This window comes from Cyrtonyx montezumae, unplaced genomic scaffold, assembly GCF_038088225.1.
Source record: "Cyrtonyx montezumae isolate F1298 unplaced genomic scaffold, pur_monq_1.0 scaffold_11, whole genome shotgun sequence".
NCBI lineage: Eukaryota > Metazoa > Chordata > Aves > Galliformes > Odontophoridae > Cyrtonyx > Cyrtonyx montezumae.
Genome location: NW_027071837.1, coordinates 4,013,506 through 4,036,963, shown reverse-complemented (window position 1 = coordinate 4,036,963; position 23,458 = coordinate 4,013,506). Strand labels below are relative to the sequence as shown.

Below are 23,458 nucleotides of genomic sequence, written 5' to 3'. Positions count from 1 at the left end.
GTAATAGAGGTGAAGGGACAGTGGCTGATTGTGCCTTCTCCAAAGGGATTTTTTCACAGAGGTTGGTTTTGGTAGATGGTCTGCCATCAGTTGTTATGTACTTTTCATTAGTTTATATACATTGCTGCTCTTGTCTTCCAGTATCTAAGGACTGGCAGAACAGCTCTTTCCTGTATCAAGGTATCAAACTCAATTCCAGTAGCTCAGCCATAAGAGATGTCTATCATATAAGATAGCAACATGAAAGTAAAACAATCTTCTAGACTGTAGGAGTCCAAGCAGGCACTATGTTCATTTTTATTAAATCATAAAACGTACACTGACATGATAGGAGAGCTGTGGGCATCAGGGCTGTGTTTTAAGGCACTTCTAAATGCACGTGCATTCTGCAGTAGTTTAAAGAACTGCTTATTAGTGGATTAATAATTGGATGTAAACAGCCTTATTTAAACGTCATGTAAAAAAAGCTGGTGAGCAAAACTTTGGGGCAAACCATGCAGAAATAAAAACCAGAACGAGTTGATGGAAACTTAACTAGTGCTAAATTGTACTGCCAAAATGTTGTTATATGTAAGATAAAGCCACTCCATACACTTGTTACAATTTGGCATGGCAGAATAAGCAATGGTACTTCTTATTGAGCTGCTGTTCATGGTGTGATACGTGTAATGTACTTGTACTTGCAAAAGCATAATAATGGATCTCTCTTCTGGGCTCCACGTTTGCATCTCCCTTTCTGAGGCGCATGCCTCGTCAGAACCACTTAGTGTAAGCACCAAGCTTAAACCTGTACTGGACAAGTTTAAAACTAGCTTTGTCTTAGTTTAAACCACACAGATTATGGGAGTATTTGGATTTTCTAATGCTAAATGTCATTTCAAGCCTTTAAACTAGTAGTTACTTGAAGGCAAGGTTAGCTTTTTGCAGCAGTACATGCTTTCCTGCTGCAGGAGCTTCAAAACTCAAACCCAGTATATTCAAGCTAGTTTAGTTTTTTTATACTAAAATTGAAAAAGGTAAAACTCTCAACATGCAAAACCTGCACCTTTACCAGGACTATTTTGAAAAGCAGGGCTTTAAAATCCATTTTAACTCAGCTGCTGTCTGTTCCTTACAGTCGTTTGGGACACTCAGCACAGTAAATTTTTCCATTATGGCAAACAAAGCGCTTGTTGGCCAGAGCACGGGCACACTTTGTGCATTTGAAACAGTAATCATGCCAGGATTCATCTTCGTAGTTAACCACACTGGTTCCTCTTCCAAATCCTGCTAGGAGAGAACACAATTATAGGACGACGATAGTAGCTTTTCCCGTGGCTGGGTTAGTCCCATGTGCAGCACATCCCATTCTTACTGCCTCTCACCCTTCTAGTCCTGCAGACCATAGTAAAACGTCTAAACTACCAGCCCCAAAGTGCAGCTGAACTGTATTGTTTGCTGCTCTGTAGTAATGCTTTGTCCCTTGGATTCCTTCTCCAGGAAGCAATCAATGGGAGGGAAAGATGAAGACATGGACCAAAGGAAGGGTCAGGCTGAACAACCTACATTGTTCTTACAGATCCATGCAAGACTTGTGAGACAGACAGGATCACACCCAGCTCTGCGCTGAGCTTTGTGGGGTTTTCACATCCACTCACTCATGGGGACGTGTACAATATGTGAAAAATACAGCAGATGTCCCTTCAGGACAATAAAAAAGCATGTCCCTATTTAGACCTGTCAGACTAAAATGGATGTGTGACTAGTCCCAGCTGGTGGAGGTACACTGAGGAGTGCAAAAGGTAAAGAAGCACGTGGGTTGCAGTTGGATCACCTGTAAACTGCTGCGATAAGCCTTGGGATATTACAATATCAATACCAATCCTGCTTCCAGGGTTGGTGGCCTCTGAGCTGCACGTCTTTGGGGATCAGAGTTCTGACCTTAAGCACCCCATGGTCTCAAGCTGCATCAAATCCAGCATACCTGTAATGGGATTCTTGCAGCCAGCACACTTCTTGGCAACACATTCCTTGTAGCACTCAACACAGTAGAACTGATCCTCCACAGCTGTGAAGCGCTTCCCTCCCAATTGCTTCTTGCAGTTGGAGCAGATGAAACACTCTGAATGCCAGGGCTGTTCCTGGTAAGTGAGACCTCCAGAAGTGATGGGCTAGGAGGAAAAGGGCAGGAAAGACATTTCAGAAGCAGAACCGAAGAAGAGAGGTGGTTACAGACATGAGGTGTTGTGAAAGAGAGCTTTGTCACAGTGAAGGTCACTTAAACATTTTTATTAAACTAAGATTGTGCAACACTCGAGCTCCTCCAGCCTGGAATTTTGCATGCCTGGAGCTATCAACAATAGTTTATCTTACTTGCAATTACACTGCAGTTCTGCTTTAATCAATTGTAAGATAGTACAGCAGCTGTTTTACAAAACATTGTTTTATGGCTTGAATACACAGTACATACTGGAGAACTGAGTCACCTTAGCCATGCTTTCCCTAAAGCAAGTACAAGGCTGGTGCACATTTCATTTGCAACAGATTTGCCCTCAGCAAACCCTGCAGGCCCTGCTGAAGGCTGTTGTGCCAAAACTCGTCTCACATTCTTACACTGCTAGCTGCAGCACCGGTATCTTCAGAAAGAAAACCTAGCAGTAGTACAACTATAAGATGATCTGCCTACTGCTTTACTCTCTAGCTTCTACTACACACGCTACAGGCCAGTTCTGGCAGCTGCAGTGGCAAAGTGGAAGGACTTACTTACATTCTTGCATTTAGCACAGGTCTTGGCAAATTTGTGCTCATGACAGGAGACACAGTAGAATTCATCACCCTTCGGGAAGAAGCTCCCAGAGCCAATCACTTGCTTGCACTGGCTGCAAGTAAAGCAGTCCTTATGCCAGACCATCTTCTTGTATTCAACATTTTGGTCTCCTGCAACAGAAAGAAATAACACAGTAGATGGGATTTCAGGCCTGTGACAAGCATGCAGTGACCTCACACAGCGTAACAGCTGCAGGCAAGATCTGTCCATACAGCCTTATAACAGCTCTTCACAACTGATTTCTGTAGCCAGCTTTAGTAAGGATCTTCCAGATTTTCTTAGACTCAAGTCTGCCAAGTGCCATAGCAAAGCTTTCGACAGAAATTCTTCAACACTGACTACTACAGCCCACATGAGGGTTAACCCTTGTGTAGAATGGACAGGTGAGAGCAGCAGTAAAAACCTGCACCATTTTATGATCCTCCAGACTCACTACTATGCCATACTCCTAACTGCTGCTCAGTTAGCCCCTGGTTTTGCCCTAGAGCACAGCCGAGTTGTCACATCAATACTGCCAGCGCCGGTACCTGCAATGATAGGCTTGAAGCAGCCCTTACACCTGGGTGCATCCTCAGCAGCAGTGCAGTTACTACACCAGACCTTGTTGTTCTCCCTCAGCATGAAGGGCTCGTTGACCAAGGACGTGTAGCACTTGAAGCAGCGGAAGCAGCTGTCATGCCAGTAACGGTTCTTGAAATGCAGCTCCTGGAACAAACAATCAGTAAGCAGTAAGCCCTTCTCTTGCTGAGCAGCACTAAAACCAAGCTACTGTCTCAGTGGTAATTACCATCCCATAAAAAGCTATATCTACAAAGAGCTGAGGTGCACTTTGGGATTTCGGGGTAGCAGAAGGTGCTTCAAGACAACAACTTTTGAGATGTGATGCTCTCTAAGCAAGGGCTAGTCTGGTCATCCTGCTCCTTCCAGTTCAGCTGTATGTTATTACTGCCATGAACAGGGGGCAGCAAACATTTACAAACTGATTAAAATAAATTCATCAAATCGAGTGTTCCCAAGTTCTCTGCCCAGACGATGAGTTTTCTGAGAGACCTACAAAAGCTGCATTAACTGCCTGCTGGGGCAGTTCAGCATTTGCAGCAGTTCACTTGGCTGTATCTAGATCCTGAATCCAAGCCCTGTGCAAAGGCAGCCTGACCACAGTGCCCCACGGCCTCCAGCTCTTCACCCAAGCAGCACTGCACGGCCCAACAGCCAGAGTACTTGGAAGAGACCTCCGCACAGAAGCTTGCAAAAAGGGGAAACAAGGAAAGGACCAAGCATCTGCCTGCCTTGCTCTCACTGCCTCTGTGAGCACAGAGCAGTTACCTTGGAGTCGGCACCGATGGGTTTCTTGCACTCGATGCAGGTGTTGGCGCAGATCTTCTCGAAGCACTTGACGCAGCAGTGGCGGCCCTCCTTCTGCACGTACTTCTTGCCTTGCAGCGAGTCACGGCAGTAGTGGCAGTCGAAGCGCTCCGACATGGTGCCCACGCTGTAACTGCTGGGCCCTGCAGGAGGGAGGAGGGGGAGCTTACAACACTGAAGCACTCATAACTGCTCCGGCATCAGGAGGAGCAAACGGCTCAGCCACGAGCGTGTGGTGGTGCCTCGAGGGCTCAGTGCTAAAGAAAGCAGATTCTGGAACAGCAAAAGTTACCCCAACAGATCTATCTGCTCAGTGGTTTAAAACAAGCCAGCTCTGCCAACTGCACTAACCCTAGTGCTTTCCAGGTGTTCCCAGGTTAGGCTAACACACCACTGGGCTCAGGGTCCAGCTGCAGTACAGCACTGGAGATTGGTTACAGCAATCACAAACCACGTCCCTTGGCACACAGGGAGTGCAGTACCATGAAATGAAGAAGAAATGGGCCATAGGGTGAGGCTGTGCAGAGTGGGTCGTGGCCAGGGGCCGCCCAGCCTCCTGGAAGCACTGTGCTTGCAGTTAGCACAAGCAATGTTTTAGTAACACAAATATTTTTCATGCCCTTAATAGCCATCCAAGATACGAATGCTAGATTTCTGCCTACAAAGAGGCAGGATGGGCTGTGGCCAAACGCAAAAATGCAGCTCTTGGCCTGGAGAACAGACTGCTGTTCACCCAATGATTCACCTCATGTTCACACAGCCTTTCCCCATCACCTTCAGAGGAAGAATACCAGACTGCTTTATTTGTATCGTTCATGTCAAGCAGGGATAATGGTACCTAATCACTCAGAACTACTCGGGTCATCATGGCAGACCTGCTGCAGGCCTGGTGAGATCCCAGCCAAGGATTTGTGTGCAGAAATCGCAGCCAACCAAGAGCAGAGCAGGATAGTTTCAGTGTTTCCAGCCCAAGCCTGCAGCCAGCTGCAGCCCACCGAGGCCTTTTGTGCTAGTTACTTGTGCAGCTTCCAGTTGCCTCTATCACTGGGCTTTCATGTACAAAGTCATGAGGAACTAAAAACAAAAAAACAAAACAAGAAAAGATCTCTCTATGCTTAAAGAAGTGCAGCTGCTCCATGCCTTTCCCTGTGCCCTTAGAGGAAGCCCACAGAGCTCAGGCTGGGCTCAGTACCCGGATGGGGCCACAGCAGTGGCAATTGTACACCAAGAGGAAGTTCAATTATTCTTTTCTTGATAGAGCTGAAGGAAGGAAGGGGTCAGGCTTTGGGGTGGCTGTCATCCCTGGAATAGCTGTGGGACACCCATCACTTGCCTGCTATGCCACGTTATGGCATGAGGACCCACTTACACAACAGCTTCTTGGGCACCTGCCCACCCCAGTAATTCAAGAATTACCATCAACCGCATAGCCCGGCCCGCCAACAGAATCACTGCTAAGCCCCTGCTTATCAAATGTGAGCACCCATCAAACCGAGCAGGCCCTGACCCGGGCACAGCCACACCAACACCAGTGTGAGCTGCAGGTCGAACTGGAGCTTTTCTGCCCCAGAAACCAGGACTAATGATCCCATAGAGAGAAACATAGCACAAGGAGGCCGTGACACAGGCTGGGGGCAGGTTCACTCCCTTTCCCCTTCTCTTGAACTAAGTGAAAGGGGCCAGAGGCCGAGCTGGCCAGCACTGCACTCTGTGGGGGCCGGGGCTGGAACTGCTGCTTGGCCAAGGTCAGGAGACAGCCACGTCCTGCTGACAGCCACGCCAAGGGCTGTGTTTGTACTGCCTCAAGGAAATGAAACAAACAAACAGCTGGGAAACATGGAAACTATGCGAGCCACCTCCAGCCCTGCAGAGCTTCATCAAGCAAGCGGGGTTTATTTAGAAGAAATGCAATGGCACAGAGTCCAGGGCAAATGGTATCTTAAAGTTCCTCATCTCAGGTTTAGGGTTGTTTTCAACACGTAATTGTGAACATATGGCTCAAGGAGTAACACAACCCCATGTTCCCATGTAACGTGCCCTGTGCTAACATGGGACATATTTATCACAGCAGCTCTGAGCCCCACAGACAGTTAACACAGGGCCTGGCAGCCCCAGGAGCTTCTGCCCTCCAGAGCCACCTGAGAGCCCAAAAGCTGGGGTCATAAACCAGGCAACAGGACCACAGTGGTGATTTAGGAAATGAAGGAAAAGTACAGACTCGAACAATCTCCAGCCTGGGGTGATGTCTTCACGTGGAGGATGCTCTGCTGGAGAGGAGCAGGTGAGAAAGTGCAAGGTTCTGGGGAAAGGGTAAGTGCAGTACATGCCTATCCTTACACAGCCTTAAGGACCCCCAGTAAAGGGTTTAAGAAAAGTCCGGCAATCCTTGAATCCTCTTCCTGTTCTTACCCAACAACAGCTCAGCCTTCCCAGACAGAAGCATCACTGATTTCCCAGAAGCTTCTCCAGCACTGTCTGTTCCAGCATGGTGTCCCTCTCGCACCAGCCCTGGCAGAGTGCTGTCTAAATGTAGCTCCCTGATGAGTTTGGCTACAGCTAAAGGGCAGATCGCCAGACCAGTGGCCTTCTCAAGTATCGGGGTATTTGGCACAAAGACCCACTGGAATTCAACACTAACGTTCACCTGAATGCAGAAGTACAACTTAGCTACTTGTCCCAAAAGCAGCAGCCCCTCAGCCCTCGGACAGCCCTACATCTTTCAAAGGTCTCCAATGCGTGGGCCCCAGGGCTGCCTACAGCAGCCAGAGCACAGGATGTGTGCTAACAATGTGTTCAAATGTGATAAACCACCAAGGAAGAACTAAAAGCGTGATCTCTAAAACCAACCAGGGAAACTGAACTTAAACCTTAAGGACTTGATGCATTTACCCTGGTGCCACATAGGAAGGGAGAGGACAAAGCTGTTGACCCTCTGCTGGGGTACTGGATACACTGGGAAAGAGCAGTTGCCTTTTGATTCTCCATCAGCTCTGTTTTTCTCAGCAGACAGCCCCTGTGCCACCTGGTGGTGACAGCCTCTGCCTGTCCGGGCTCAGGTCCTGGCACTTGCTGATGTGTCACCTGAGTGACTGTACTCAGCATTCTTCCAGACAGTGTTGTGTGGCTCGCTATAAACACCAGGGAATACCCTTAAAAGAAGGGTCCTGTAAATCAGAAAGGAAAAGAGGTGCTCAGGACTGCATCTCGAGGTCACTGGCACAGAGCCTGGGCATATTTATTCCTTTCCTTTGGCTCTGTATATCCCTTGCAGGTCATTTTTGCTGGGAGAGTTGGCAGTAAAGAGCAAAGATCTGCACTCTCCAGCTGCCAGGCTGGGGCACGTGCAGGTCTCATACTCTATAATTCAAAAATTAGCCTGCTGATAGAAGAGAATCTTCTTTATTTAGAACAAGAACGGCTCCAAGTTCCTCAGTCCATTGCCAAAATCATCCCCTAAGGCCCTATTGCCATCATGTCTGAGCACATCCCTATCATTATTAAATCTTGTCCATTTCCCAGGGGAGTAGGACTGTGCTGTTAAAAACACACACACTTCTACACTAAATACAGAGCTCAGCTAAGCCTAACAAAGCTCCTGGCGTACGCAGCACCACTGCCCAGAGCAGGGCTGAGCATTTAGGCAGTCTAAGTTGAAGCTTTTCAAAATGACCTACATCAGTTAAAGGAAAAAGTTCAGTTTGGCACCTCACTGTGGCTGTCTCCTCCTTTATGTTCTCTGCTGCACCTCCCCATGCCTGGTGTCCCCAGGGGCTAGACACAAGGCTTTCTCCTGCTGCACGGTTCATGCCCCTTGCAGGCACAGCACCACTGCATGGGGGATGCCCTTTCTTGCTGGTCCAGGAACAGATGCTGAGTTAAAACTCGGTGGTGTCAGCACATGCTCAGCACTAGCATTTTATTTCACAGCTTGCACTGGCAGGGCAGACCCTGCCCTTGGGTCAGGAGATGCTGCCACATCCACCTGGCTGACAGGATGGGCAGGGGGGTCAGACCGAGGCACCTTGCTCAGCTCTGAAGGATGGGGAACTTCTGCACCCTCTGATAGGAGCTCAAGGCTTCAGGTATCACTGTCATCACTGCTTCACCTGCACAGCACAGTTTGCATGCTGGCTACTCCAGCTTGTGCTGATTATCGAGGAGCTAGAGCGTGCAGTGCTTTTGTGAGCAGCCCTGGTTACACATCCAAGGGATTTGGTAAAACAAGAACAGGGGTGCAGCTCTCTCTCATCTCAGTGTGGTGCCTGAACCATCCCCAACCCACAAGAAACACGTGTAATAAGGATAGTGTCAATGCTGCATGCATGCTTGTAGCACTTGGACTAAAACCACACCAATGTCAAACAAAGCCCAGTCCTCACACCAGAGAACATCCACCCTGAGGAAGGTGACACAGAAAAAGATATCTGGAAGTATTATCAATTGATGCTGTAGTATCTAGCAATGCTTCAGCCCTGCACCCCTGGGCATATCTGCCCCTGGGCTACATCTCATCATGGGGTACAATAGCACTGCAATTGCATGTTGCAGTTCAGGCCTGTGAGTACATGCTGGACACACAGGAACTTAGCTTCTAAGACTCAGATAAGCTTTTCAAAACCCCAAAGAGCTTTCAATGGCTCAGTACTTGGAGAGCTAAAGGGGAACAGTCACAGGTAGGAAGACACAACATATCACCGTGCAAAGGGGACATGCTAAATGCCCTCCTCAATGTTCCCATCTGTTAATGGAAGGAAAAACTAGGTTTGCTTATTACTGGTGATCTACAAGATAAACAGAGAGAGAGGAGAGCAACCACAAACCTCCCCTGGAGCCGAGCAAACCAGCTGCATTTACCCACTGAGCTTCTGCTGGGAGTTCCCCTGCTCAGGGCAGCAGTACCACAACAAACTCACTGTGCACAGAATTGCCATCCCCCATTCTCACCTCAAACAACAGCTGAACCCCAGCCCTCCCACAGCAGCAAACAAAGCACTTGTCATCCAACACACGTTGCAAATAGATGAAGCCACTGCCACCTGTGCCCCTCACTGCCCTGCTCCCAGCACTGCTCCTGCATGCTGCTACCATTAGTCCCATTTGCCACCATTAGTTAAAGCTGCAGATTGGAGAGACTTAACACCACGTTCAAAAGAAATGTTCTTCTAGTGTCAGACACCATTAGCAAAATTTTCCTCCCCATTTACCAGGCAGTGCACACACAGCAGCATGTCCACGTTACCTGTGTGCCTGTGGAAAGCCATGATCACCAGCTCAAAGGCACAGGCAAAAGAGTGCACGGTCTCTTGGCCGATCAGAAGCTGCCCCGTTTGATAACATACATTTAAACGAAGGCTATTAATACGGACAGGACTCCTACCAGATGTCCACTCCCCTCCCCAGAGATCACAACCTTAATCCCCCTTGAAAATTCTTACCATTTTAGGTGATCTGAGGGAGAAGAATAGGATCCAGAGACCTCTGTAGGCAACATGTAAATACCTGCCCTGCTACTCAGCACCCAAATTAGTCCCAAAGGCAGAGAGTGCCTCAGGAACTTGACCCCATGCTAGTACTATTTGGCCTTGGCTTTAGAGCTAGATTGTGTCTCATATCAGTCCTGAGCTAAATAACAGTCCCAGCATTAATTCTGACCACTGTTGCCCAAGGGAAGAGAATCACAGCCCCCAGGGCCAGCAGGGCTGCAGCGTAAGGACACATCCCCTACGTGTGGTCTGGGGCTGGTCCCTGGCTGTAGGGCCCAGAGCAGCCACAGGTTGTACCTCTGGGGATACAGCTAAGAGCCTGGGAAGCACCAAAATGTACATTCATGGGAGCTGGACTTGTCTTCAAGGTGAGGGGCAAGCTGAGGTCTTAGTGCCAGTAAAACCACCATGCCTGGTCCTCCTCCAGCTCTCTCCCCTGCAGAATTACACAGCCCAGGCTTGTGTCTCTGCCCTCTTTGCTCACGTGCCCCCAAAGCTCTGCAGTACGATTTAAATCCACATGACCCACTTCCACCTGAGCCACGGCAGGGAGCAGAGGGAGCTCTGCTTCAGGGCTCTCCTGCATGGAGGTCTGAGAAAGCAGAGGCAGCTCCAGGGCCCCGTGCTCCAGGTCATGCAGCCAGCAGCATCGCGTGCACTCGGGGCTGTGGCCAGGGCCGCCCAGCTGCTAATCCTGCTTCAACACTGACTCACTGCACGGCCGTGGGAAAGGCAGTTAACCTCCTGACAGCCGATGTTTATCGTTCACAGGCCAATGCAGTGCTGTCTGGCCTCTGAGCAGCCACGCACTGGTGCAGCTCTGCTCCCCACTGGAGGTGCCACGGGCCCCTCACCATAGGGCAGGGTACACACAGCCTTCAGCCCAGCACCAGGTCATACAGGTGTCATGCAGTACATGTGCGAGGTCAGCATCATCCCATCATTCTCAAGTTTTCAGTACTGTCTGGAAAAATCACACTTGCCACTGTGCCCTCCCAGAACAGTCCAGCGTGGACCCCCTCGTGTAGCAGTTTGAGGCTGGGAAACGTGCTTAAAGACAAGCACACCAAAATCCCTTGGCTAGGAAAAGCCTTACATTACTCTGCCCCAGCTCACCTATAAACTCACACAAATTGTTGGCATAATTCAGACAGTAACAGGAACCCTAGCAACTGGTATTTTCCTGTGCTAATCTTACAGTGCACATTGTAATGCTTACAGACATGAGTTCACTTTTGGCAGTGCACATTGAGTTTGCACCATTAACCACTCTCACTCCTTTCTAGTTCCCTACACAAAGAGCTTCCCACGTGGCTGTCATTTCCAGCTTCCCCAGGACACCCTCTGTTTCCAATCTCAAACAGCAACCTTTGCTCCCCATCCTGAACCTCAGCACAGCACTGCCACATCCCATCATCCAGCTGCAGAGAGGCAGCATCTCAGACACTTGGCCAACAAAATGCTTCACATGCACAAATGCACATGTGTTTGCAGCAACAACAGGCACAGGCTGGAGGAGGTGGCAGGGAGGAATCTTGACCAAGCAACAGGAGCAGGACACAGGAACTGCTGCCCGTGAAGCCTCACCATGAACCTTCCTGTAGCAGGATTTCATTGCACAGCTTAGTCTGGCAATTCCCCAAAAGCATTCTGCAATAACAAGGTTGTTTTGCTTGAATTTGTGGCCTCCTGGGCCAGTGCAGCAGGCTGGGAACAAGCCCTACTGTCAGGACAGGGCTGCTCTTGTATATTTTGGCTATTTTAGCTGTGTGACCTTGAGCAGTTCCCATCTCCCCTCACAGTCTAATACATCCCTGCAAGCCCAGCTCCCTCTGAATGCAATTAAGCACACCAGTGGTGCAGGACAATCACCAAGGAGGGACATTGTCACCCTGTGGATCATGGCATGGAGCTGAAGCCACCAGAAAGGAGCACATGCCCTAGAGAAAGGAGGGAAGTCCCTGCAGACAACACATGCTGCTCCCAGGCACGCAGCACAGAACTGTGCAGCATCATCACGAGGTCCCAGCTCCCACCACATCCATGCCACCACACTGCCAGAGCTGGGCAGAGAGGAAAGAGTGCTGTAAGCCCACAGCTTGGGTTTTCAGGTCTTCAGCATCAAGCATGTCCTGTGGGTTTTCAGCACAGCAGGATCTGGACACAGTGATCCCACGACACGGGTTTAACTGCAGAGCAGCGTGGCTGGCACATAGTGTCATCTGCTCAGATAGATAAATGATTCACATTGTGCTTTCCAGATTATTTTCTTGCCTTAACAATCCTGCCAGAAAAGGTCTGGGTGTCTCAGCTTGCCCACACATCCTACTGTCACTCAACAGGCTGCAAGTCCTAAATAGAGCCAGTGGAACCCAGGCATTGATGAACTATTAGTCACCATCATCAAAGAAAGAAGCAGGCAGCAGTAAATACAAGCAGAAAGGGGGCACCTGTCCACCTCTTGGGTAACACTTCACCTTCTGCTTCCATCAGCTCGACTTAGCAATACACAGTAAACCTGCACAGAAAAGCACAGTGGCAATTCAGCTGCTCCCCACAAAAGCAAAGCAAGAGCCCAGGCTGCTCCCAGCCTTTCCACGGGACCAGCAGACTGAGGCTGCTGCAATAGCACCACACTGGGCACAGTCCCTTTGCACACACATTCCCTTCTTTTCCAGTAACAGCAGATTCAGGGTTGCTTCATTTCTTCTTCAAATCCACTCACAGCTGGCACACAGCATGCATTCTCCCTCAGCAATGAACCCTCCTTCTGTCCAAACCATTGCAGATCTTAAACTTCCCTTGGCTCTTCTGGAGCAAAAACTAAACAAATTCTACAAAAAGAGCAGACACTCCACTCTCCAACCCCCTCATTTTTTTTCCTCCTTTTTCTTTCACTAAAAGCAAAGCTCACAGGAAGCCAGCAATAAAGGAGTTGGGCCCAGTGACACGAGCACCAGCAGGGTTAGGATGGAGGACTGATGCAGCTCTCCAAGCACATGGCATCCCATGTGCTTCCTGCTCCCAGCACTGGTTTTGTGCTGGTGCAAGGACCACAGAGCAGTATTTGCACTGGGAGGGCTATAGGCAGGCAGCCCCAAAAGGAGAGGGCACTGGGATGATTTCCTTCCTTCTGTGCTGCCCTCCAGCCCACAGACTGGAGTCCTACCCACGTGTCTGGGTCCTTCCAGCCAAGGGAAGCTTTTAGGGTCAGCAATGGAGATGTGGCACAGAGGGAGCAGGAATAAGTTGATAAGAAAGCAGGCACAAGCTAGCTAACCCTCCATGAACTCAGATATCAGATATAACGTGAGTAGAAACAAAGGGGGGAAAAGAAGGAATGATAAGAGGGAAAAAAAAGTAAGATGTAGTAACAGACAGGAAGGAATGGCACAGTGATAACAGAGCTGGAAACAGAGGGATCTGAAAAACAGCAAAACTAGGAAGATATAAGCCAGGTTTTTCCCATCTGCCTCCATCCACGGGCTGGACTGCTTCCAGCACTATTCCCATGGCAGCTCCAAGTTTATTTCCCTGCTGCCATCTGCTCTGCAGCTCCCCTCCTCTCACACTCCGACTGGCACTTGTTCCCATCACCTGTTGCTGACATGGCAGCCCTCTGGTGGCTGCTGAAAGCCAAGTGACACTAAGGCTCGAGGAGAGCATCTGTGTATAAATCAAGAGCTGCTTTGTAGAGACAAGCTCTCTCCTTGCCTGCACCAGGGATGGAGAACAGAACCACGGGGACCTGCAGCAAATGGGCAGAGCACCCGGCCAGGCAGCACAGCAGTATTCTCCAAAAGAAATGCACACTCACAATGGTATAATCTCACTGTACCCACAAAATTTGTTTTGTGTAATGAATCTGTAATGAAATGAATCTGTAATGAAACCCACTTGTGTTTGGGGTTTCATTAAGCCATTAGCGAGCCATCACTGAAATAATATTTCCGTTATTTATCTGTTATGGAACAGAAATGCTTCCCAGCCTACACTGCATGAGCATCCTGCATTCATTCAGCACGTGGGGAACACTGAGGATGAACAGCTCCAGCTGAGGTGGTCACAAACAATGCTCTCAGTCATACGGTCTGATTTTGGGCAGTCCTGCATGGAGCCAGGAGTTGGACTCCGTAATCCTGTGGGTCCCTCCCAGCTTGGGATGTTCTGTGATTTTTTGAGATGGGCTAAGCAGATTCTTCTCAGAAGGCGACCAGGCACCAGCACACTGCCCAGCCACGGGTGAAGACAGCCACCATTCTGACGAGAAGGACATGTCCTTCCCAGCCCTGGCATGCTGGTTGGGAAGACACCCGGGTATCCAGCACAACATCAAAGCACTGCCCGAACTTGGCACAGGTGCCAAGGCCACGTCCTGAGCTCTGATTTCAATCTGGCAGGAGCCAACCCTGGCATATGGGTTTAGCAGAGCAATCAGCCCTTCTCTGTGAGCACGGGACAGCTGCCTCCAGCAAGATTAGCATTTGGCTATCTGCACTTCCAGTTGTTAGATGGCACTGGTGGCTGAAGGGACCAAATCACCCTTGTTACATGGTCATTTTTAAAAATAACCATTCCCAAAGCCCCACAGTGCATAACCCGGTGTCCATCTCAGCCAGAGGAGATCAGCTTGCAGGGCTGATGGGGTATTTTTGGGCACTCTGACTAATTGTCAGGACATATGCTGTGTATTCTTTACAAGGAAAAACAAAGCTGCAAAGTCCCCTCTGGTAAGGCCTATGGAGTTGAGTGAGTCACAGAAGTTATTCTCAGTGACCCGGGCTTTGAGGCGGTTTGGTTCTGTGTCTGGCTCCAAAGAAGCGTGTATGAAAACGGAGGAAGGGTCCACTTCCTTGCAGCCTGACACCAACAACAAAGGCTGAGCCACGCTGCATCACAAGGGCAGAAGTGAAAACCCTTCGTGCCTTGGAGTAGCTCCAAAGCCGCAGCTGCTTTTTTCAGCACCACCTCACATAGGCACTCCCTGGATGTGCCAGGGGATGTGCTCCAGAGCAAGAGGAGGAGATGCATTCATTGAGGGGGCCCACACCCCTGTAAGAGCCTCCTGAGACCTCAACAGCCCTTCACCCTTCAACCCACCCCCTGCCTGCTGGCACACACTCCTCTGCTTTCCCCCTTCTCCCACTCTTTTTGTTCAGCAGAAGCACTGCGCTGAAAGTGTGTGCATCTCAAGGTGACCAGAGCTCTCTGTGTCCGCCAATGCCTTCCGTGCATCTTCCCCTTAAGCTGCACAGCAGTTTCCACCGAGCATAAGTGTTGTCAATTCAATTTCTAATAGTGGCATTAAAATGTATGAGCCATTTCTCTAGAGTCAGGGATAATATTCTCAAAGTGCCTGTGTGATACAGGAATGTAAATCTCCTATTTCATAAAGCAATAAGGATCTCAGGTCTCCCTGGAAATCATGTCAGATGTCCCCTCTCCTCTCTTGTGTTCCCTGCACAGTTCTCATAGCAGCAGTGTTACTATCAGCACTCTCAGAGCAAGAGGCGATGCCTGTGGGCTGCTGCATTTCTCAGGCAGAAACTTTAAGAAAAATAAGATACTTAGAAACGTGCTTGAATTTAAACACAGAAATTAACTGGAGTTGGTACAACCACTTAAGTGTTTCATTAAGCCATCCTCTGCTCTGCGGCTGGATCTGGGCCCAAAAATGGTTTTGTTTTCTTTCTCAAGTAGCAGCGAGACAATAAATTGAGGCACAATGAGTAACACGGTCTGCAAAGGGAAGCAGCCCTTCTCAGCACAATTGCTTCTGGCTGTCAAACAACTGTCCAAATCAAACCAATACAGGGTCGGCTCCACATGATCAAAAAGCAGTGTTAATCGTGCACGAGTGCCAGAGAAAACCCATCAAAAACCCAAAGCAGATGTGAAACAGTGGCTCACTTTCTTTCAAAACCAGTTTATGCAGCAGCACTGCACGAGGGCCTGCAAGCACCCACGTCCTGCTGTGAGCAGTGCAGGGCAATGGGGAAAGCGTGAGGTTTCCCAATCCCTGAGGATAACAAGGCACGGGGTGGGACTCCAGCATCACCTTGCTGTTGGACTGTTCCCTTGGTAAAAATCATCTTCTTTCAAATGCTAACCTGCTCCGAACACTGGAGTTCCACAAAGCCCTTCCCTGACACTGTCCACAGTGCCAAGAGGCTGAGCTGTGTCCCCAGCACGTTTCCCACGTGGCTCCAGAGAGCAGCTAGCAAAATCCACCCCCAGGCCTGGATGGAACTTGAAAGAACACAGAGACCTGACACTCAGCGCCTATAAAATTATAATAAAAGGCTTCCAGAACATAAAAATACCCTGCTGAAACCAATGTGCTTTTTATAGACACAGCCTTCGTCCCTTGCTCCAGAACACGTTTGGATAAGTGAAGCCGTTAATCCAAGAACAGATTGTGTTTTTGCATCGTGTGAGTACGTTCGAGGATTATGTTTCAGTTGCTCAGCTTCTGTCTGTACTGGTGCTGTTAATAATTACTATCTGCTTTTAACCTCCAGTACCTTAAAGGATGTGGTGAACTGGGTCTCTGGGAGGAGGTTTGTGCATGGCTTCAGACCCACGTGGGACACTGCAGGGACAGGCAGACACAGAAAGCTGTCGTAATGACATCATAGCATCACAGCATGGCTTCAGTTGGAAGGGACCCCAAGGATCATCAAGTCCCAACCCCCCCCTACCACAGCCTGGCCCACCAACCTCCAGATCCAGTACTAGACCAGGTTGCCCAGGGCCCAATCCAACCTGGCCTTGAACACTTCCAGAGACAGAGCATCCTCAGCCTCTCTGAGCAGCCTGTGCCAGCACCTCACCACACTTTCTGTAAGGAACTTCCCCCTGACATACAATCTAAACCATCATCCCTTGAGCTTGCAGCGATCCACTGCCACTAACCTCAAGTTAACCACCAGTCCTGGTCTTGGTGCTGCCCTGGTTACTCAGCCTGGGAAAACTTCAGGGTGCAATAATAGCAGAATTTGTGTTTTCAAGGCCTCAACCCAAGGTGTGCTGCCGAAATTGGGTCAGGTTTTACCAATACAAGACAGGGGATACAGGGAGGAAGCAGCTGCTAACCCCTCGGGGCTCTCTGACCCACGGCCCCACCAGGAACACCACTGTGCATTTCCAGGAATTGTGAAGGCCTGGGCTCAGCCACAGCCCCACACACCATCTCCTGCACGAGCTCATTTGCAAGGCAAAAGCTGTCTGGCAAAGCAGCACACACAGCATCCAAATGTCAGCCTAGCAGACAGCATTCCTGGCTCTGGCTCCCTTTCCATCCGGCTGCTCCAGCTCAGGCACCGGCATTGCTCAGAGGATGAGCTCATCGCTATTTCAGGTTGCATTTGCACTTGGCAATCTCCCTGGTAACCAAAACAAATTACTCACTGGTTTATAGCAGATTTATTGGTTGTTTGCTTCAGCTTCAAGTGAAGTGCGCAGAGAGAGTCACTACACCGTGTCCAAAAGCGTGAAGGACAGTATTTACAGCCATTGCTATGGAGATGAGCTGTGTTAGCACGGGAGGTCAGAGGGAAAGCAGACTGTGAGCTTGGCCCCAGTGACATGAAATGGCAAAAAAGCGGATGTGTGGCATCATGTGAGCTCAGGTGCTGCTGCACGGCAGCCTCAGGCTATCCCAGACAGCAGGCAGGTGTCAGCCACCACCAACACAGCAAAACAAGCAGAGAGGCTGCTCACAACTCTCCCCAGACAGAAATCAAGAAATCCCTCCTGAAACAGGTATCTGACCCTTTCAACTCCTCTAACACCAGCTCTCCATTTCACAAGTCAGAACCATGAAGACACAAGCCAGTTATAGGATCCACTGCCTGCTTATACTCTTGGAGAAGAATTTTCCCCCCATTCATCATCACAGGCACCAGCACAAAGGGCAGGGAGAAGCCAGGGAAGCAGGACCAACCTCACACTATATTTGCCTGCAGAGTACTAGAAAGAAATCAGCTGTGCCCATTTCTCTGTCACACCCAAACCCGAGCCAAGATACAGTTCAGAATTTGCCCAAATTGCCTCACACACTTCATGAAGGGTTTGGGCTTCTGGTTGTTTTACTGATTTTTTTTAATTTTTTTATTTTTTGCAAGAAAGACTCACAGAATTGTAGGGGTTGGAAGGGACCTCTAGAAATCATCTAGTTTAACCCAACTCTACCTAGATGGGTTCAGTCCAGCAAGATAAAACATTTGAAAACCCTGAATTTAGGCAACACACAGCTGCGCTTCCAGACCCATTTTACCTAACAGAAGCAGGAGGTTGTGCCCCCTTCCTGGGAAAGGGGCATCCCACCTCACAGGCAGATCCAGTGTCAAGTTTGTCACCATAGTGTTTTTTGGTTACAGGTGGAATTGTATAAAGGAGAAGGGAAGGTGGGTGACATGCTCATGTATTAGAAAATTAGGACAAAATAAGAGCCTTCACCCCTTGCCAAGCAATTTTGTGCCTCCCCGACATGAGCATGGGCTGAGTTCTGGTCCTGCTCCCATCCTGCTCGTGTGCCACTTCCAGAGGCAGCACTGACATGCTTTATCCATCTTTATCCATCAAGCAGCATCTACCTGGCAGGCTGTTCCAGGGTGGAAGCATGACTGGCTTTCAGTCAGCAGAGCAGGGGTAGTCAGGAAACAGCGTTTCCACGTGTTGAGTGAGAAATATAGCTCTGTGTATTTTTAAAGTGAGATGAGACCAGAGAGAGGGAGGGATTCTTGCACTCTCAGCTGCTCATTACTGCCTCGCCTGTGGTACTGTCGGAAGCACAACCAGGCCAAGACAACGCCTAGAGATCATCAGGGAATTCTGAAGTGGAAGCAAGTGAATACGATTGCACATACATCTGCATCAGGGCTGAATTAGAACCACACAACCCTGTGCTTCTGGAGGTGCTGCCTGCATTGCATTCCCTCGAACCACCAACAGTGCTGTGATAAACGCTGTACAGAAGAGCAGGACGTACTGCCAAGCCCCTGGATGCTGACAGGATCCTAACAGAGCCCCTGCGGGTCGTTCATCTGAGCAGACAACAGCCAGATGGCTCACGTGGCACATCACCAAATTGGGTAAGTCATGCTGAATAACGCAGGGGCCAGCAGGACTGCACACAGCTGTCCCAGGGCAGCCCATCCTGTGGGATGTAGGTAGTCCTGAGGTTGGCACAAGTGGGATGTTTAAAAAAACCTCTCTGATATGCAAACAGGATGGGGGGGCGAACCAAGGGGTGCAGAATGAAATGGAAAAGGCTCAAGGGTCCAAAACCGAGATGATAAGACAAGCTGGAAAGGCAGTGCCTCAGAAGTGACTAATTCCATGCCTTCACTCCAGCTTTTATTATAGAAAAGAAGAGATAAGAAAGGCAGCTAGTGCTAACAACTGCCAGGGGCAGCCAATCCCAAGCTGAACAAATAGCAAATGCAGTGTAATCAGCCTGCCAACTCAGAATGGTTCCCACAGCTTGGGGCATTTCTTTAGAATAAATACATTACCTTCTCCCACCCACCTCACACCCTATCAGCAATGGGGAAGCTGTGTTTTGAGTGGTTTCATGGCTACTCTTGGGGGGGACTGTGGCCAGGGACAACTAGAAGCCCATGAAAACTGAATATTCCACACTGAAGGCATTAAGGAGGAGCTGGGAGCCAAATCCCAGCACAAAACCCAACTAGGAACCCATGTGGGACAGAGCAGCTGTGGGCTCAGTGTGTTGATCATTACTTTTTTAGCAAGGGAAGAAAGGCACAACCAGCACACTACATAATACAGTCCCAGAGAATTGAGTGTTTGTTGGTGTTGGTGGGTGGTTGTTTTTTTTTTTTTTGCTGCTTCTGTCCAAACAAAACAACTCTGCCAGGCAGCCTCCCATAAGGCAGATTTTTGCCTCCTCTCATCCACGAGTGGAAAGATGCTAGTAACAAGGAAGCGGAAGAGCTGCCCCACTGTGTCTATTCCAGCAGGAATGGCCTTTTCCTGTTCTTCACTGGAGGTCTGGGAGACAACACACAATCCCAGCAGAACATAAATGCACCCATCACTTTAATCCCTCTGAGTTAGCAGCTGCTCGCTGTGCACTCGTTTGCCAAGCAGGCAGCTCTGCCAGGCAGGGGACAGCAGAAGTTTCCATCTCCAGCTCTTTCCCACCACACAGGAGAGAGCCATCCTCAAGTGCACCAAGCACGAGGCCCAGCTCAAGCAGGCACAACCCCAGAGGGCACAGACCTTCCAAAAATGCTGTTCTGTCCAAGCAATCTGAAGTTGCAAGGTTTCGAATTTCCTAGTTGCAAAAACAACGCAGTTCTGCAATACCATTCCAACCAAAATTGTAACTTTGCCTTAAAATTTCCAGTCAGGCACGCAGCAAAATACCATCGTGTCCACCCTGGGCTGCAGCTCCTGCACTGTCAGGAGCCCTGAGCAGCCTCACCCAGGACCTCTTCAATTCTGCCTTCTTCTAAAAGTACTTTCCCAGAATATGTTTCATCTCACTCCAGCATGCCTACAGTGCAAGCCTCACCCTGCTTCTGAAGAGCTCCTAAGCCCTAAAAGACATTTCAACCTTGTCCTGCCATAGGACGTGGTGTCCCTGGGGCTGGCTCCATGCTGCCAGCCTCCAGCAGCCCCAGAGCATGCAGGAGGGAGCTGGAGCACACTGGGATGTATCCCATGTCTGACCAGTGCCCTAGCTCCTACGCACTGCCAAGTGCTGCAGACAGTTTCACCAGAGCCCAGGGATTAAAGTACTGAAGCCAGAAGATATGGCACAGTTCTCCTAAAACTATGCTGTAGCAGTGGAAACAAAGCATTTATCTAAATAGCATTTAATCCTTTTGAGTCCTCTTGTCTCAAGAGCCATCTGGTTAAAATTCCTCTCCAAATCAGGGTATCTAAATGAAACGAAGTCTCTTTCTTCCTCCCACACTCCTGCTGCCAAAATCAGACACAAAATATCTGAGGTCGGACGCTTTAACTCTGTTATCATCCCTGTCTGAGTTTTCCATGATAGAGAAATGAAGGAAAAAAAAAGTCACAATGAAGAAAGCTGAAGCATTTTGACTGTAAAGTTTACAATGTGTTTTTTTTATATAAAAGGAAGTGACAGGTTGGGTCTGGAAGTTTCTTATATAGACATTATTTCCGTTACCTTTTCAAGCAAAGTAATTCTACATAACTAAAGTTACAGAGCTGTATCCAAAAATCTCAGCATCGCTATCTAAATTACCCAGCATTGTCCCCGTAGTGGGACTGAGCTCAAAAGGGCATCACTCACATAGGTTTCTGCTGAGGAGAGGATAGTATTCCTGGCTCACATCATCATTATCTCCACTGAAGCACATGCCCCAGCTCCAGCGTGCTAGGAGCTGTGTGCTCTCAGCACTGGCAGCAAATATAAGTTTCCAAGACAGAGATAGAGAGGGCCATTGCTCAGCCATGGTACCTGGGAACCACAGCATATCATGCAACAATCCTGTTTTCATGAGGTATTACACTGAAAGGAATACAATCTTACTCCAGGACAAGAAACAAGGTATTTAAAGCTTGTGTTATACACTAGTGCAGCAGACAGATGTACGACATAGGAGCCTAGATCAGGGCTAAAGCACATCCTATAGCATCCTTCCCTCGTTCATAAGCACAGACCCAACAGTGCTCCGTCAGCTGCCCCGTGCCATACGTCTCCATTTTCCATTCATGGTGCAGTTCGATGGAGAGGCTGCTTCCGAAACAGAGGCCAGCCAAGATGGGCTGGAGTGTGTTTATACTCAAGTGTTCGAGTACCATAAACACTGCCTCCTTTTGAACAGCTGCCTTTATTTACATCCAGGCAGAGATTTGTACCAGTGTAGGTGGAGGCCAGCCATCATTCACAGAGGGGAATGACTTCTGTTAGAAGTGCTCCAAGAGCCCAATCCAACAGATGTCTCTGTGAGAACTGCCCCTAAGAGCAGCTCAGCTCAGACAGCAGCTGGAAGCCCCAGCCCTGAAAGGGTCCCTCCAAGCTCCAGTCCCAGACCTGAGCACTTGGATTTCTGCTGCGCTGAGCTCTTGGTTTTAGCACTTGCAGTGCTAGCTCTGAAGCACCTCCATTATTCCAGCAGGTATTACTCAGTAAGGAATTCATCCTGGGCTCTTTAAGAAGAAATTAGGAACTGTTTTGTATTCAAGAATCAAGTAAAAAAAATGAATTAGGATGTTGTCACTGCAATGAAGTATGTGGGTGCTTTTATCATTAACATTTAAACTTCCTTTTTTAAAGCCATATTTGGTTGCTTGATCAGCTTTTGCTTCATACATCATAGCTTAAGAATTGAAGGAGTTTCCTTCGTGAAGTTTTTAAACAAAAAGCACTTCCTCTCAAAACAAGGTAGAATTCACTAGTAGATGGATTGTTCTAATCATTTTTTTTCCTGCCCAGGGCTAGAGTTCAGTGATTTACAAAGCAGCCGCATCCATATCTAAGCCACAGAGCAGCTCCTGCTTACACAGTGCGAGCTGAACAGAATCTCATGCATGAACTTATCTTGGGAGCAGTTGCTGAAGATTGATGACAGAAACACCCGTCTTGCAAACACATCAGTGAATAGCTTCACTCACCCAAGTGATTCCACAAATACAGATAGACACGAGGGCGCAGTGTTTGGTAAAGATAAAGGTGTTTGCATTCAGGCAGGGACAGCTGTGAGTGCCACTCATTAGAAAACCTGCAATTGTTGATACTCCATAATAAAGCAAGCAAGCAGTGACAGCTAACAGCTGAAAGCCAGCGTTTCACACTCCCCAGCTCTGTCCCAACCAGCATTCCCCCTCAGTGCAGTGGGTATAACTCCTGTCTTTCCAAGAACACCGCATCACCTGAGCTGCTGACAGAACAGCTGCTGACTCGCTTATTTCCTCCCCAGCTGTTATTGGCACTTCAAGCAGGCACAACATCCCTTGCCCCAGAGAGCCCAGCCCTGCTGACAGCTCACGCACTGCTCTGTACCACTGCAAACACTCTCAAACACCCACTCGGCTGGGAAGCAGAGAGAAAAGCTCTATTTATACCCCAGTGGCTCTCAAAGCCATCACCTTCCTGAGTGGGAGGAATACACACATCAGAGAAGGAAGATGCAAGACAAATCAGAAGCAAGAATTTCAATAAATCCCCCAACCAAAACACCCCTAAAGCAGAGGCAGTCTCCTGTGAGGAAACTGCTAAAAACAGTGCTTTAGAAGTACTTTCCGCACTCGCAGATTCCCACTTTGTCCCAGCCCTGCTCACAAGCTTTCCCCAGCCGAGCAGCCTCAAGGCAGAGAGAGGAACCAGCACAAGCCCTGAAACCCGAAGACCTGCAGAACGTGGGATGCTGAAACGCTCCCTCTGCTCAGCGAGAGGATGCTCGAGAAGAGTGAGACAGAGGAATGTGCTTACTGGCAGCTGGAGAGCCCGGAGCAGGGAAGGGATGGAGCGCGCTCCCTGTGCAGCTGTGCTGTGGCTGTGGGCAGGACGTGGGAGAGCTTCGGTCCAGGGCTGAGCCTCCAGCCCCTGCCTGGACAGCCGCTGCTTTGACACTTATAGCAGGGAGGCGCGTTGCAAAAAAAATTAATCCAGCCAATAGCACCGGTCCTGCCTGGGGAGCGGCTGGAGGTGGGGGGGAACAGCCTGCTCCTCCCAGGACCTCTGCACCAGCACTTTGGGGGGGAAATACTCAGCCAGCAATGGCACCTTGCCAGCATCACTCCCCTGTAGCAGCGAAGAGTGCTTGTTGCTGGGACCCCAGTGCTCCCCCAGCTACCC

At 49.2% G+C, this 23,458-nt stretch overlaps 1 protein-coding gene across 3 annotated transcripts; it reads right to left on the bottom strand.

Moving 5' to 3' along the window:
- Positions 1-273: 273 nt before the first annotated feature.
- On the bottom strand, positions 274-23,161 carry FHL1 (four and a half LIM domains 1). 3 transcript variants are annotated; one of them, XM_065729436.1, is made up of 6 exons: positions 23,093-23,161; positions 4,133-4,314; positions 3,334-3,511; positions 2,747-2,916; positions 1,964-2,150; positions 274-1,269 (listed from the first exon to the last, which is right to left on the bottom strand). In XM_065729436.1, the coding sequence occupies exons 2-6, from the start codon at positions 4,286-4,288 to the stop codon at positions 1,112-1,114; spliced, it is 849 nt and encodes a 282-aa protein (XP_065585508.1). In that variant the 5' UTR covers positions 4,289-4,314; positions 23,093-23,161; the 3' UTR covers positions 274-1,111. The 3 variants fall into 3 exon arrangements, with proteins under 3 accessions (XP_065585508.1, XP_065585506.1, XP_065585507.1); XM_065729434.1 differs by lacking the exon at positions 23,093-23,161 and adding an exon at positions 9,411-9,505; XM_065729435.1 differs by lacking the exon at positions 23,093-23,161 and adding an exon at positions 9,411-9,505 and having other exon boundaries at positions 274-1,266.
- Positions 23,162-23,458: the final 297 nt, after the last annotated feature.